This window comes from Alosa pseudoharengus, unplaced genomic scaffold (assembly GCF_046254945.1).
Source record: "Alosa pseudoharengus isolate Yale_2024_CS ecotype anadromous, Long Island Sound unplaced genomic scaffold, YU_APseudo_1.1 YU_APseudo_1.1_scf_1, whole genome shotgun sequence".
NCBI classification, from domain to species: domain Eukaryota; kingdom Metazoa; phylum Chordata; class Actinopteri; order Clupeiformes; family Clupeidae; genus Alosa; species Alosa pseudoharengus.
The window spans coordinates 17,743,826-17,760,958 of NW_027468564.1; the positions used below are offsets into that span (position 1 = coordinate 17,743,826).

At 41.7% G+C, this 17,133-nt stretch overlaps 2 protein-coding genes across 2 annotated transcripts in view; both read right to left on the minus strand.

Annotated features, from left to right (window-relative positions):
• Positions 1-17,133, minus strand: part of LOC143122144 (NACHT, LRR and PYD domains-containing protein 3-like) — a 235,363-nt gene that overhangs the window by 84,598 nt on the left and 133,632 nt on the right. The window lies entirely within an intron of this gene.
• Positions 1,089-17,133, minus strand: part of LOC143122161 (NACHT, LRR and PYD domains-containing protein 3-like) — a 52,582-nt gene continuing 36,537 nt past the window's right edge. The window contains exons 7-9 of the mRNA XM_076282996.1: positions 6,516-6,689; positions 2,241-2,284; positions 1,089-1,996 (exon numbers count right to left, since the gene is read on the minus strand). Of these exons, the coding sequence (XP_076139111.1) occupies positions 1,431-1,996; positions 2,241-2,284; positions 6,516-6,689 (784 nt within the window). The 3' untranslated portion in view covers positions 1,089-1,430. The remainder of the gene's footprint in view (positions 1,997-2,240; positions 2,285-6,515; positions 6,690-17,133) is intronic.

Sequence of the window (17,133 nt, forward strand, 5' to 3'; positions counted from 1 at the left end):
AGGTGGGTGAGGGCTGGGTGGAGGGCAGAGCAGATTGCATCCTCTGTAGACCGTTTGGCTCGGTATGCAAACTGGAAGGGGTCCAGGGTGGGGGGGAGAATGGATTTGATATGTGACATGACAAGCCGCTCAAAGCACTTCATGATGATGGGTGTCAGTGCCACAGGGCGGTAGTCATTGAAGCAGGATGGAGCAGTTTTCTTCGGCACAGGTATGATGGTGGCAGCTTTGAAACAAGATGGGACGATGGCTTGCTTCAGGGAAGTGTTAAAGATGTCTGTGAAGACATCCTTAAGCTCCCCTGCGCAGTCCTTCAGCGCACGACCAGGGATGTTGTCTGGACCTGTTGCCTTACGGGTGTTGATAGCAGCAAGTGTCCTCTTCACGCTGTCGGCAGAGAGGCACAGGGGCTGCTCATGTAGAGGGGGATGGGTCTTCTGTGGGCAGGTGCTGTTTTGTGCTTCAAAGCGAGCAAAGAAGCGGTTCAGGTTGTTGAGCAGAGGGATGTTGCTCTCGCAGCTCTGTGGCGCGGGCTTGTAGTCCGTGAGGGCCTGAATGCCCTGCCATAGGCTTTGTGCGTTCCTGCTGTCTTTGAAGTGGGTGGTTATCTTGTGAGTGTATTCCTTTTTTGCTTCCTTGATGCCACGGGACAGGTTGGCTCTCGCTGTTCTCATGCCAGTTTCATCCCCAGCTCTGTAGGCTTTGTCTCTGGTTACTGCAGAATGTTGTGCATTCTCAACTCCCAGGGCCACAGATCAAGCACCAGATGCTTACATCACAATGGATGTTGCTATGGTTACATGGTTAGTGTAGGATGTTTTGCAGTGTCTTGTCTTGATGAATTTATGTTTGAATTTTGTCAGTTTGTAAAGTGGCCCATGAGAAGTGTAAACCCAGCCGGAACTGATGCTTGTAGCTGTGATGGCCCACAGTAGCCTCGTTTATACAGAAAGATAAGAGACAGCAAGAGAGAAGGAGGAGAAGAGGGGGGAGAGAGGGGAGGGGGAGTAGAAACTGAGAGTAGAGAAAAAGGGTGACAGGTGGACAAGTACGGGCCAAAAGTTTGGACACAACTTCTCATTTCAATGCGTTCTCTTTATTTTCATTACTATTTACATTGTAGATTCTCACTGAAGGCATTAAAACTATGAATGAATGCAAAGTTATTTGGCCCACAGATGAATATTTGTCAAGTTAAGGCTTGCTGAATATGGTATTAAATAAAAAAAAAACAGCAACTCTGAAGAAACTATAATATAAGACATGTTTTCAGTTATTTCCCACTTTTTGCTAAGTACATAATTCCACATGTGTTCATTAATAGTTTTGATGAATCTACAATGTAAATAGTCATGAAAATAAAGGAAACGCATTGAATGAGAAGGTGTGTCCAAACGTTTGGCCCGTACTGTACCTGTTGGAGGACGAGCTCATGTGATCTTGCGCAGGGACACTGGGGAGCCATAATAAACCCTAAACCCTGGATAGAGGGGCTCAGTGAATGTGGAGTGGAACGTGTGCAGGTGGGTGAGTGTGTTAATGGAGACGCTGTAGAAGGACAGAGTGCCGGCCGGCCAGTCCAGGTAAACTCCTACTGTTCTGGAGCCGGAGGGGGGGGCAGGTATGACAGTGGGTTTCCTCTTGTGGTCAGCATAGTAATGGTGAGGAGAGCAGCACAGACTCCAGGACTTGGCATTCCATCCCATCACAACGTTACTCGACCCTTTTCTGTCGATGCTTTCATAGGCCACACATATATCAGCTCCTCTCTTCCTCCACTTATCATCATCATCATCATCATCATCACTCCACTCAGCCTCCCAGTAGCAGCGTCCAGACAGACCCTCTTTACACAACACCTGCCACACAAAGTTGAATCTCTCTGGGTGTTCAGGATACGGCTGCTCCTTATACACAGCTGTCACCTTTCTGTTCCCCTCAGAGAGAGAGAGACGTCTGTGTGCTGTGTTTGGGTCCAGTGTGAGATCACAGGCATCTGCAGACAAGAGAGGAGAGAAGAGAACATGGGAACACACACACTCCTACACACCCTACCAACACAAAAACACACCATGTAAACACAAACAAACACACAAACACACACACTCACACCATCTCAACACAAACAAACAAACACACACACACACACACACATTTGTATTAGACACCCATACACACCTAATGCTAAAACACGTGAATGATCACTAATACTGAATAAACAATAAGAAAAAAAAACTTACACCTCAGCAAATGCAGCCGTGCTCTGCTTACAGAAGCCCCAGTTCTGTAAGAAAAACAAAATATCACACTTTTTTCTGTTTTTTTTCCCTGTCTCTTTTTTGCTTGTGCCACTTGTCAAGTGATTTATTGTCCCTGCTATTGTATATATTTCCCCTGATATAAAGTAATGAACTCTCTCTTTCCAGCTGTCTGTCCCAAGGTGACGCCACAAGGTCCCTCTAATTCTCAGAAGGAGATAATCATGAAATAAAAATACCCAACACTCTGTCCTGTACTTAGATTAGAGTTAGTGAGCAACCTGAGGACTCCCTCTGAATAGAAAATGCACTTTCCAACAGTTCAACTCCATTATTAATACATATGTCAGGGACCACCGGCAACACCTTCACAGCCACCTGTTGGTCACGGCAACCTTCATTAGCAACGCCACGCCACGGACCACTTGCTGAGAACCCTGAATTAATGACTGTTTGTTGTACCACTTTCTTTGGTTACTGACAGTGATAACAGGCCTAATGGATATTTAACTTGTTTAATTTGAATTATTTCATAGCTGTCCCAATATACACAATTAATGTCATCTCTGACAGACAATCAGAAAAAAGTACTGTATTTTTTTAGTATTTCTTGTATCATGTGGATAAACAGCTCCCTATTTTTCTGTTAATCTCGCAGCCTGAAATCTGAAAGGTGTTTGTAACACCCACCAACTTAATAACTTCTCACCAATGTTATAAACCACCAATGTAATTAAATCTGCACAAAATCAGCACGTTTTAAACATAATCATGCCAATGTAATAACTTCCCACCAACATAATAACTGTTGCCTACTGCCAATGTAACAACCCAATTTCCCACCAAGGTAATAATTATTACATTTGCAGGAAGTTATTACATTGGTGGGAAGGTTAAACAACTATTACATTAACTTCCCACCAATGTAATAAGTCACTGATTTAGTGATATTATATCTGTTTTATCAGTTGTAAGGGTATAGTTGTTATTGTCACCATCTAAACCATCTCATGATCAAAAACCTTTTTTAACCCCCCCCCCCCCTTTACTTATACATCTACGTATTATTTAATACCTTTACTAGTTTGCAGTCTGTGGCAGCCCTAGAACCATATAGTTAATCGTTTTTAAATGTAGTATATTTATAGGGACAGATCCCAGACTCTTCAAGCAAAGTTGATTTGGCATCCATTGTGTTTTTGCCTTGCATGTTCAATACCTTTATTGCAAGCAGATTACTGCATATGATATCATTGTCTTTCTACCTTTATTTATTTTTCAGACATGATGGAAAAAACACTTGACAGGGACAACAGAACAAGACAGGACCCTTACAGTGTCCACACGACCCTGGCATTTTAGGAGTCTGTAACCGATCTTTTTTGAAACCGAAGTGTTCCAAAGTGTGGGTGTGGGTTCCAAAGTGTTTTTTAAACTGCCTTACAACTTATAAAACAGATATAATATCACTAAATCAGTGATTTATTACATTGGTGGGATGATAATGTACGGGTATGGGAAGACTGAGGAAGGGCTGTAAGGGCTTGAAACGTTACCAAAATAAAAAAATACTGCAATGGGAGCTCTACAGTGTATGGATCTTCACTTTGTCTTGTAACCATATCTTTGATCCTGCACCTGGATTATTCTTGGATGTGTGTTATAAAACCATGCTGTTTCAACTTGGGAAGTTAATGTAATAATTGTTTAACCTTCCCACCAACATAATAACTTCCTGCAAACATAATAATTATTATGTTGGCAGTAGGCAACAGTTATTATGTTGGTGGGAAATTATTATGTTGGCAGGATTATTACGTTTAAAATGTGCTGATTTTGTGAACATTTTTATTATGTTGGTGGCAAGTTATTATGTTGGCGGGTGTTACAGGCGTTCAAATTTGGCAAACAGTGGTGAATGTTTGTGGCAAACATACTTTCTCTGAACAGTTAGATTTTAGAGAAAAAATTGGTGTAAACTTTACACTGTAAAGCAGTGGTCTACAAACTTTTTTCTCTGGGGGCCACGTTATCGTTCCTGACTGTGATGGGGGGCCGGGGCCGGGTCAGCTATATAACATGGAATTGTATGACCCAGACCAAAATGTGGCGGTTTTCGTGGTGACGACGCAGATTATATTCTTTGAAAACCGCCACACTTTCTTTACATATTATACAAACTGTCCTTACACTGACCAAAAAAATAATCGTTGGTCCACTGTTCTTTGAAAACTCTGCACTCTCTATCAACTTTTCATTTAACGCTAGCCATTTTGTTGTCCTGAACACTGATAGTTCTCTGTGCGTGCGTTGTCTGTCACTTCTTGATCTCGAGCATGTCGGGTGACGAAAATTCGGCGAATATAGTTAATTTTATAACTAAATAGCAATTTTTAAATGAAAAAATTACCACAAAATACCAGATGCGGACATGTTATTATTTTCCAAAAAGCAATTTAAAAAAATAGGCCATGACGACTTTTGGGGATTGCCTCAAAGAGTCGGTTCAAGTTGTGGGGGGCAGAAGGGATGGGGGGCCAGTCAAAAGGGGGTGGCGGTTGAGTGTTCAGAAATGTTCACGGAGAACTCAAGACAAACAGAAAACTGTTTGCAAAGGTTCCTAAACATTCAGCTATGTTTGTGAATTTGAATGTCTAAGGGCATTTTCACACCTGAAAGTCCGGACCAAGGTCCGAACCAACATTCGTGTTTAGTTACATTGAATAAATTTGATCCGTGTGTTAATGGTTTTTATATTGCAATTTTTCTAGCAAACTAAAGAACTTTGCATGGCATCCCTGTGTCCTGTCGTTACGACCTACATGTGCTGCATCTCCCTTTGACTGGTTTGTTTGCAAGCATGTGTCTGATGTTGACATATTGTAAATTCTGCATTTTTTCCTATCTAAAAGCACTGCTTTTTCTTATGGCTTCACATACCTTAATGTAGGCTACTGCTGCCACAGATCTCTCTCATTCTCTCAAAAAATGTTATAGATGTTGGTATTTTAATGCACTTTTTTCTAATTGACTCCTAGATCAGATTGTCAGACCAGATTCTAATTAAATAGGCTATATGATCTCCTCCTCTCCCCATATGTGTCCACAGCTCATATTAGGCTATTCATTATCCATTATTTGGTAGCTAGCTGCCTCAACTTCCTGTAATTGGTCTGAAATTCCAAACCATCCAAAAATGTTTTTTATACTGTAAACAAACCGAATCATGCTTCAGCTTGATTTTGGTCTTTTGATCTGGGGCCGTATTCACAAAGAATTTTAAGGCTAAAACTAGCTCCTAACTGGCAAATTTAGGAGCAACTCCTAAAAATAATGGGCGTGTCACTCCTAACTTTAGCACTCCTAATTTTTTTCACTAAAAGTAATTCACGAAGCATTTTAGACCTAAAAGCAGCACCTAAGTCTGGGACAGCTTAAAAGAAGTCGAGAGGACTCCTAACTGACTAAGACCTATTCACAAACAGCTTTTTGTGGCATTTTACAGGAGGCTACAGGAGTTTCCAGTTGTGAGGGATCAATTTTGCATTGTAGGCATAAGGGATGCAATAACACCACCAACAACCAAAACTACTCATTGTCAACATGTAAATTAAATGTAATGTCTCATTGTGAATCGAATTAAAATGTACTCCTCTTTGCAAATGTAGGCATAATGGTGACAGATTAATTTAATAATGTTGCAAAGAAACTGCATCAATCCGTATGTTTCATTAGGCTACTAGGCTATTTGTTTTGCCTTAATCTTTATTCATTTAGGCTAGGCCTTTTTATTCAGTTATTCATCATCTTCTGTCCTTCGCACTACTTGTGCAGCGCAAACATTCTTAGACCTGTCACCTGTCACTCATCATTGTAAGGGAGGTGTTTGGAATCATTCCCGGATTGCAATCATCAGCCAATCAAGGTGGCCACTTCAGTCAAGGCTTGTGCATGAGTAATGGTGTCATCCATAGCAACGAAGACTCACTCTTAGTTTAGGAGTTGTCATTTTTCCTTACTAAGAGTAGGTCTGAAAGGCTTTGTGAATAACTTTTAAGAGAAAACTCTTAGCTAAAATCTTTTAGTGCGATTAGAGGTAAGATAAAAGGCTTTGTGAACACGGCCCCTGGACCATGGTCCATGGCACCTTTCTCACCTACAATTTTGGGTTGGACCAAACTGAAAAGTCTGAACCCAAATGAGGTATGTGTGAAATTCCCCTAAATGTGCAACACTGGGGTTTCTTTCTGAACATACTTAAGTATCTCCAGTTTACAGACAGGATCCTCCAGTCTAGCAGATAACAGCTTCAGTCCTGATTCTCCAAGATGATTGTAGCTCAGTTCCAGCTCTTTTAGATGGGAGGGGTTTGAAGTCAGAGCTGAAGCCAAAAAACCACAACCCTTCTCTGAGATGTGACAATCAGAGAGCCTGCGAGAAAGAGAGAGAGAGAGGAGAAAGAAAGAGAGATTTTCCTTTTAATTGTTTTTTCCTGCATACAACTGGTGACATTGTGTGAATCTGAAGTTATTTGTTATGACTGCTGCGCAGCAGTTTTTTCTTCCGTTTTTTTTTGGGGGGTCTAGCAGCGAAGCTGCAGAACCCCATTGTGTTTGTTAATTAGGGGTCCGAGCAGCGCAGCTGCAGGACCCCTATTGTTTCTGTACCGTTCATTTTTCGCCAAAATTCTGTAAAAGTCATACTGCAGTTTAAACCGTAACTCCAAAACTCTTAACATTTTCAGGTATGGTTACCAGTACCCCCCTCTACCCATAACCCCAAATTTGAAGTACTGCACCCAAAGGTAGCGCTATTGGCAATAAAGTTAATTATGCTTATTTCTTCTTACCAGATTGACCTAGACTCAAAATTCTTTCATAATATTAATCTTTAAACTCAGATGCATCTTTTTGGCCCCGGTCTTATGGTCTAAAAATGTTTACTTTTGCCACAATTTCAGAGAAAAGCCAAACATCATAGAAAGTTTCACAGGCTTCAAAAATTACCAAATCTTCACCAAAATTCTCACAGACAATATTTAGACCAAGCCTCACAAAAGTTATCAAAATAATTTGGATATGTTGTTCCTTTTCAGAGATATAGGCCAATACAATTTGACCACTCAGCCCATTTTCCCTATATCACCTATATTCCTATATGAGTTATTTTGTTTTTGGATAGCAACCATACAACCATCATTAGGTGAATACCATTAACAGTGCACATTTTCATATCTGTACTCTTTTTATAAAGCCCTTAATTATATGGTCAAATGTATACTAGGAGTTTTCTTGATGTTGTGTGTTTGCCAGCACACATTTTCACCATGTGAATGTGAAAGTAATTGTGGTGAATAATTACTTAATATTGATCGATCTTAGACTGGCGAACTTCAGGAAAAACTCAGGAATCAGGTTTATTATGTTACAAGCTGAGAGAGAGTACAAAAAAGGTCTATGGTCTATGTAGGCCTAGCCCAGGCCTGAAAGGCCTAGGTTGGCCTGTAGCCAACTTATCCTCTCTTCCGCTACATCCTTAGTCCAAGTCTAGAAATCTGAATCTGACAAACATTTCAGTTTAGTTACTTTTAAATGTTTTTAAACAAAGAACAAAATAATGGCGCCAAGAACAATCCCACTATTGGTTCTCCAGTTGGCATCAGACACACCTACTCACACCCACTTCACACCTATGAATTCTTATCAGAATAGCATGAGGAGAGATATCTTATATATCAGAAATATCACTTATAGAATGTTCCAAACATTCTCACAATCACATCATTACAATCCTTGTAATGAGACTATCAAAATGATACCAGACATGAATACATTTACATTTCATGATACATGGATACATTATATCAAGGTAGCATCCTTTGTCTTGTGTAAGTGATAGGCCTTAAACCAGCACATTAGCATTCCATTGGGGGAGGGGATGGGGTCTTTGTTTAAAACCATGAAGGGTTACATGGCTAACTAAAAGTAGTCTTGAAGTTAAATTATTATAAATTTAACCATACATTTATTGCTATCAAATGTGACTGCCCAATGTGGATTGTCAGTGACTCAGGGGGATAATGCCTTGTACTGGTGTTTCTTAGGTTGAGAGTTTGAATCCCCGCTAGAGCTTTAGGATCAAGATGCTATTGGTCATTTCAGATTCACATTGAATAGGAACAGAATGACATCAGACAATCAACATTCACACTCATCAGTTTCCAAGAATCACAATGCTGAGACACTCTATGGCATTTAGGGGAACTTCTTTGTTTACTATTTTTCCTTCATCGCCCCCTACAGTTCCTTCAGTTGGGTTGTGGAGGTTAGCATACTAGAATAGAATGCTGTTAGAATACTGTTGGGTTGTGGATAATAGCACACTATAATGTTACAGCTACTTGTCAGAACTTGTCGTGCAAGGCAAGTATAACTGTATAATTATAGACTGTTCATCTTATTGACTCCGACACAGAACCCACCCCCCCTACCTACAACCTACCACCTACCACCACAAATACAACTAAATTCTGTGGGAAACACTGCCTTCCATTACCAGACCCTTCATCTTATCCACAACAAATAAATAGTCCTGTAGAATAGAGTAGGGATCGACCGATATGGTTTTTTCAAGGCCGATACCGATATCAATTATTACCAAAACAGGAGGCCGATAACCGATATGTAAAACCGATATGTCAGTTGTCAAAAAGGGGGGTAGATAGTAAAGGCAATATGCTGCAAAAATGTCATTAAAAAAAAGCATTTAATTATGCAAACTTTTCTTTCTTCTTTTGATACACATTTGTCTATCAACTTGCATCACTTGCAAGTGTATATCCTGTGTATCATGTTAATCCAAGAGCTGAGCAATTATTTTCATAGAGTAGGCGTACACAATGGGCTATGTGCTTGTTAAGGGACCTGTCACAAAGGATGCTTTGCCATCGTGTGTGTGATTGCACGAGAGAGGGAGAGGAAGAGGTGCATGCGTGATGGCAAGTGTTAGGGTCGAATAGTTTAACAAAACAGTTTTAAAATAGTTCATAGGCTATTTAAGCATGCAATTTGTGTCCATATGCTATAAGCTACACTTTTGTGAGCCTAAAAGGCACGTTAATAGCCAGCTCAGGACGCGATTTAGTTCAGGTCGGAATAAATTACGGCTGGCCCTGGGTGCATGTAGTCTTTTCTGACAGTCCGTTTCAAAAAGGAGCAATTAGACTTTTTGATGTTCGCTATTGCATAATTTAGGACTTGTCTGTAGGCCTACTATGTCCGCCGAGGTGTCCCGTTATTCACAATTAACGGGGAAGGCGGAGGCAGAGAACTCCCGACGCGCAGCACCCGGGTTTGCTAACTAGTAGCCTAAACAGCATATCACTAACGTGCATCAATCGGGAATTCGCTAAATGAAGGAAGTGGGTGCTTTACTTATTGATCCGGATCAAAGACACAATAGCTTACAAAGTGTAGATGATTGTGATTCATTGCAACTTCAGCAATGTAGGCTACCTTCCTTACCTTTGAAAAATAGCTCCGTACAGCTGAAGCCCAGTCTACAGTCTGCCTCAGTGAGAATCCTAAACTTTCTCTGTGTTCAGTCTTCGATCCTGATTGGCTGCATTCGTGCTAACTAACAAATCAGACGGTGTAGTGGGCGGTACAATGCTCTTGACCACAGAGTAGCAAATGCAGGGAGTGAGAGACGCTTTACAGACAAAGTTTCAATATCGGCTTATCGGTGGAAAAAATGACCGATACAGATTATTATAAAAATGCTAAATATCTGCCCTAATAATCGGCCAGGCCTAGCAATAGAATAGAGAATAGACCTATACCCTAGAATAGAGTATTGTTAGAATAATATTGGGTTGTAGAGATTAGCACACTAGAATAGAGTATTGTTAGAATACTATTGGGTTGTGGAGATTAGCACACTAGAATAGAGTACTGTTAGAATACTTTTGGGTTGTGGAGGTTAGCACACTAGAGTATTCTTAAAATACTGTTGGGTTGTGGAGGTTAGCACATTAGAATAGAGTATTGTTAGAATACTATTGGGTTGTGGAGATTAGCACACTACAATAGAGTACTGTTAAAATACTGTTGGGTTGTGGAGGTTGGCACACTAGAATAGAGTATTGTTAGAATACTATTGGGTTGTGGAGATTAGCACACTAGAATAGAGTACTGTTAAAATACTGTTGGGTTGTGGAGGTTAGCACACTAGAATAGTCAAGTCAAGTCAGTTTTATTTGTATAGCGCATTTAACATGCACAGAGTGCAACCCAAAGCGCTCCACATATAAGACATTGGGTGTGTTCGAAACGGGTAAAGTTGCTGCCTTTTAAGATATCTAACTGGGGAGCAAGGCAGCAAGTGCGGTTCGAAACCAAAAAAACAAATTCTGCTGCCTTTTAAGATATCTTAGAATTCCCAAATAATGGTCATTTTTGGAGGCAGCATCGATGCACACTTCATGCTCCCTCCTACCCATAATCCCTTGCGGCAACGTCTGAAGAAGCTGTGAAAGGTAAACAAACATGGCGGATGACATCGGTAATGGCTGCTGAATCTGTGATGAAAAGATAAGAGATGAAAAAAAACAACTTACTATCTGATTATGCCATTGTTGTAACCATTAATAGTGTCTGGTCTGATATATCTAGCCTCGTGAGACCATCCTGATCTCGCGAGCTTCAGGGTTTCACTCGCAGATCAGTCTGGATACTTTCCGTTAAAGAAAATTTGGAGCAGTTCACCAAACGAACGTCCAATCAGCGTTGGCTTTGAGGCGGGTTGAGGTGTGACGCAACGAACAACATGACGGCATCCACAGAGATGAGCATAGCTATCGCGCAAGTTTTATTCAAATTAGAAAGTATTCCTGGGTAAACTGTGAAGCTATGAGTCTCAGCCATGCAGCTGGGAGGAATGAACGACACAGACATCCTCCACGGCTGATTCCAGTTCATAATGGAGGAATATACTATCTTCAGAAGTGTAGAGCCTACCGTGAAAACTTGATGGGAATTGTCGTTGATTAGGTTCATAAATGGTAAGTTAAAACATCTTAACGTTTGTCACGTTACCTAACTTAATTGTATGTTAAACGGCATTAGAAGAATACTTTGTTCATCTAATTGGTTGATTTGGCCCGTCGATAACCAACAAAGGTGGTGATAGACAGATGGTTTATCCAATCAGCTAACCAGTATGTCCGCCCCTTCCCAAAAGTTCTTCAATGAAAAGTTCCCAGATGGATATGCGGAGCAAATCCATCTGGCGGAGTCAGGTTATGATATATCTGCCGGCCGTAAAACGAATTTATACCGTTAGCCTGCTAGCTTACGTAAGCTAATTTAGTTTAACGTCAGGCCTTTGCTAACGTCATACCGTAGTGTTAACCAAAGATTCTAGAGTGCTAAGCTCATTTTTAAAAGATGCATTTAATCCAAAGTCATGTCTAGTGAGACAGCTCTCTATGTAGGGAGGGAGGCAGTAGGCAGTTGTCTCCCGTTTCGAACACACCCATTGTCATTGACACATATACTAACAAAGACAATAGTGGACGGAGCGGCGTAGTCGCCAGCGTACCCGTGACACCAAGACATCAAACTACATTTAAGAAATAACAAACGCAAAAGATGCCGGACGGAGCGGCGTAGTCGTCAGCGTACCCGTGACACCAAGACATACAAGACAGACAACAAACAAATTAATAAATAAAAATAAATAAATAAATAAATAAAATTAGTCCAATTCCAACCGGCTGAAAATGTCCAAGGGCAATGATGACTCGCGTGAAACTGCGCACGGCTGTGTCTCCACAACCCATGCAACGCCAACAAAGTTCAAACACTCACTGGCAGTCTGGAGATAACGTGAACGTTAGGCCTCGTTAGTCTGGAGATCACTGGAAGCATACCAGTCCGAAAGTCGTGGGCGATCTTGTAGATCAGCAACTCAGTGGACTTAGCTGCTATAACAACGACAGTTTGTTGGTCCGTAATGCAGAGTTCTTCAACGTTAACGTTAGTCTGCTCAATCCAGACTCCAGGCAGTGGGCATGGCAGCTCACTGGTCAGAAACAGCTCGGCGGCCTCGGCAGATCTTTCGCAGAGTAGCTCCAGCTGCTGTCCCAAGAAATCCCCTCGACCAGACAGCGAAGTGCAGCACCGGCTCACAGATGGATGGGAAGGATGTAAGAGGCCCAGGGCAAAAGCTAGCCATAGCAAGCTCCCAATGGACAGACGACAACATCAGCAGTAAAGCAGTAAAAAGGACTAAGAGAATAACACGAAAACTATCAAAAATAATGTAAATAAAGAGAGGAAACTTTTAACTAGACAAATCAATACAAAAATAAACATGACATTACATAAAATTACAAACATTACATAAAAACAAACAAAAACATGATGCCATGTAATAGAGTATTGTTAGAATACTATTGGGTTGTGGAGATTAGCACAACAATCAAAGCATATGCAAACTAAAAAGCTATGCTACCTCATGTTAATTTTGCTCCGACCCCGTTAATTACCGCTTGCGGTTATATTTGGGGGCCTAGCAGCGAAGCTGTGAAGGCACCCATTGAGTTACTAGCTTTTCCTATTCTTGTTATACCTCCGCCATTGGAGTCTATGGCAGCCCATAGAATGCCTGGCTAAAAAAGTGCAGATTTTTTGGCAGAAAGTTTCGGGACACTCCACTGACCACTCACACTCATTTACAAACCTCTAAACGCAGCCGTCTAGCGCCACCAACGGGTCAAAACTAAAGTTATGAAATTTGGCACACTGATTCAGCACTGTCCCATGATTACTCTCACCAATTTACAAAACTCTATGCCCAACACTCTAGCGCCACCAATGGGTCAAACCTGGATTGCATTCACGCATGTGACCATTGAACGGTGCGTCCGATTTTCACATATCAGGCACCGTTGGAATCCCTGGACCGACCTAAGTTCAATGGTTCAGCGGTCACAAATTTCATCCGATTTTCACAGAACTTGGCGGATATGATCATGTTAACATAACAAAACTAGGTACCATTAGTCACTGTCCCAATCACTCACAGCAATTCTTATGCATATACATTGAACACTCTAGCGCCACCACCAGTTCAATGCTGGACATGCGTTCATGCGCGTGATCCTTGTCTCTTTTGTTTTGATTTTCACAATTGAGGTAGCGTCTGAATCCTTGGACCATCCTGAGTTCAGCAACCCCTATCCTGTCACTTTCCGCCATATTGGACCTCCGCCATATTGGATTTAGACCAAACTCTACTAAGTTTCAGCGGTTACAAATTTCATCCGATTTTCACGGAACTTGGCGGAGATGATCTTCAGACCAAGCCGCACAAACTATATTTTTATTTCAAGTTTATTTGCCCGTGACAGCCAATCATATAGAAGAATATTAGACTCAAATGTTTTGTACGTGTGTATCACGTTTTGAAACTGTAGAAATTATTTGTAACTGTAAAAATGATCCGTACAAGTAATCAAAATTACAAATATGCCCTACACTTACAAATCTATTCTACGGGTACGGATCGGTTTCACAGCTCCAAATCATCCTACAGTTAAAAATATTTCACCATTACAAAACAATATTCTACGCACAAAAAGTTGTCCTACAGTTACAAATCTTTTCTGCAAGTGCACAGACTTTTGCACCACCTTAGGGATGAGAAGCGTCTCATATGTATTGTGTGTGTGTCGACTTGCGCCTGTGAATTTTACCGATGATTCACTTAAAGTTAGCATTCTTACGCACTGTGTCGTTTCGTGACTGATCTCTCTCATATGCCATGTTTGGTACCACTTTAAACGTCTCGGTCTGCAGCACCGTGTCATCTTATCCAAACATAGTTCCGCTGTACCAACCACCAATCCTGAAAGCGTACAAGGGGCTTTCACCTTTTTAATAAACTCTCATTGGCTACACGCGATTTCCGACAAGAGGATTTGTTCAAACGTGTCACGTAGTATACTGCCATGCCTCCTAGTTAGCTTTCCGCGGGATATTTAATTATCGAGATGGCTGCAACAACGCGATGATATAAAGCTTCAAATAGGAGAGTGATGCAGTTAAGTAATGCCAGAAAATCAAAGGCTAAAGTAAGCAATAAAACAGGTGATGAAATAACCTCTCATAGTGCATCATTACGTAAGCTGTCAATGGGGAAAGGAGAGAGTTCAGGCAGCAGCAGCGACAGCCGTGCCACTCAGCAGTGGCTCATAGTTCATGTTGCGCGACTGAATGAAATGATCTGTGAGCTCGTTTGTCCTAATTGTGCTGGGTCTGGGCTGCAGCTTACAATCGACAAACAAAATCAAGGATTTTGTAGCAGTTTGTTGCTTGAGTGCAGTGTGTGTGAAGGCGTCAAGTACTGCAGAAGTGTCACATTCACGAGGAGTCTAGGAATGACGTTGCCTTTGATGTTAATGTTCGCATGCTGCTTTTAGCGCACAAACTAGGATTGGGGTATGCGGCCCTCAAAAAGATCTCAAAGGTGTTGGGGATTCCTGGCCTGCATCTTAAGTCTTACCAAAGACATGACAGGAGAGTGACAGGTATGGAATGTGTTTAATAAGAGTAGTTAGGAGTGGCTTATCAGAAACTAATTGGCCGTGATTTGCTTTGTATTCAGAGGTCCAGAAAGGTACATTACTCTGCTTATTTATTCCAAACAGCTTGCTGATCCTAGCACAACTATTAAGATAAATAGATCAGCCAGTAATTTACATTGTCAAAATCCGTGGCAGTATTTTCTGAAGCTGGAAATGTCCACCTCTGTTTGCTGTTTTGTGTGCATAGTTTGCATCTTTCTATGACACAATAATACATGACGAAATAAAGTGGCATTTCATTCAGTAAAGTTTTTTTGTGCTGGTCAGTTTTACTGGTACCATACATATTTTCTTTGAGGTGGCAGTAAACAGAAGTGGATATGAAAATAATGTAGCCTAAGCAAATGGTCAGGAGAAGTTGCCAAAAACAACTGGACCTACACAATACACACGCAGGCTCATATGCACACAAACAACAGTAGTATTCTCTTCTCTTTTTGTCCTGTTTTGCTTGTGACTTTGGACAAAAGCATATAGGGTACTAAACAAACTATAACCAGTTTATTCAATACAAATGAATTTACTACGGGATGAATAAAGTACTATCTTATCTCTTATCTAAATGTTCCAAGTCTTATAAGCCATTTGTAGGACTGTAAGCATATGATTCGCTCCAAAGGCATTTAAGTTGCTTTGGATAAAAGTGCTTGCAAAGAACCCATAACCATAACCAAAGGCATCAGCTAAATAAAAATGCACATACTTTAACTCCCTGCTAAAGTGACCTTTTATGACCTGGCTGCTCCCCTCTCTGATTTCTGCCACTAAAATGAAGATATGTAGGGTATCAATACAATATCAGGCCAAATGAAAAGTTTCTGATACAGTATACTATTCATTTTAGTGGCAGAAATTGAGAGAGGTTTGGAGTCACTGGAGAGAACCAAGGACCAGATCAGGCTGGCATACAGAGATATTGACCCTGATGTGGCAGAGATGATGAGGCAGGATCAGGATGCCGTGATCAATATCAGTGTGTCTTTTGATGGCACATGGCAGAAGAGGGGCGTCTCACTACGGCATTGGCGTGTGCATTGACATCCTCACTGGGTTGGTAGTGGACTTTGAGGTGCTATCCTCCTATTGTCATGCTTGTACCCTGAGAGAGCGTGCCAGATGAGACAGCAAAATAACACAGGAAGAGTATGATAGCTGGAAGCAGAATCATGTTGACTGTGCAAGGAACTTCTCAGGGTCAAGTAAGGCCATGGAGCAGGATGCAGCCAAGAGGATGTGGGCCAGGTCAGTGTCTCAACATCAGCTGAGGTACACCGAGATGCTGTCAGATGGGGACAGTGCTGCATTTAAGGAGGTGGTTGCACTCAACCCATACCCTGGGCACGAAATAGTTAAACTTGAGTGCATTAATCATGCTCACAAATGCATGGGCACAGCAGTCAGGAAACTGAGTGTTGAACGCAAGTTAGAGGGCAAAGGTCGCGGGAAGCTGACGGCCAAAAAATGTAAAGCCTTACAGAACTATTACAGGGGGGCCATTCTTAATAATCAAGGCTTATTAGATAAAATGAATGCAGAAATATGGGCAGGTCTCCTCCATTCCATGTCCAGTGATGACAACACCATGCACACTAGGCGCAGTCCTGCCTGGTGCTGGTACAGAGGAGCAGAGGAGAATGGAGAGCAACCAGAGAGCCATGATCGCCACGCAGGGAACTTTTTGTCACGGGAGGTGGGTCAAAAACTCCTCCCTGTGTATCACCGAATGTCCAGTGACAGGCTGCTGAAGCGGATGCAGCATGGGGGCACTCAGAATGCCAACGAGTGCCTCAACTCGGTCACATGGGCCCAATGTCCAAAAACAGTCTTTGTTGGGAAAATGAGGGTGCCTCTGCCATGCTGAGTGTGATGGAGAAATTGTGGCTTCAGAGCACAGCTGTGACTGAGTGCAATGAGTTATGACGATATGGTCAGAATCTCAAAAGCAGATAGTGTCCAGTCCGCCAGTGCAGAGCAGAGATGAAAAAGTGAGAGCTCAGCCAAAAAAGTAAAAAGACACCAGCAGGAGATGCAGGAGGGCCCCACATATGGTGCTGGCATGGATATGTAGAGATGCAGGAGGGCCCCACATATGGTGCTGGCATGGATATGTAGAGATGTAAATTTGGGGGGAGGCAGTTTTATGGTTGTGTTCTGTCCGTTCTAATTGAGCTTTGTGATCAGTCTTCAGTTGAGGCCTATGTTGATGCCTGTGTTGTTTTGGATGTT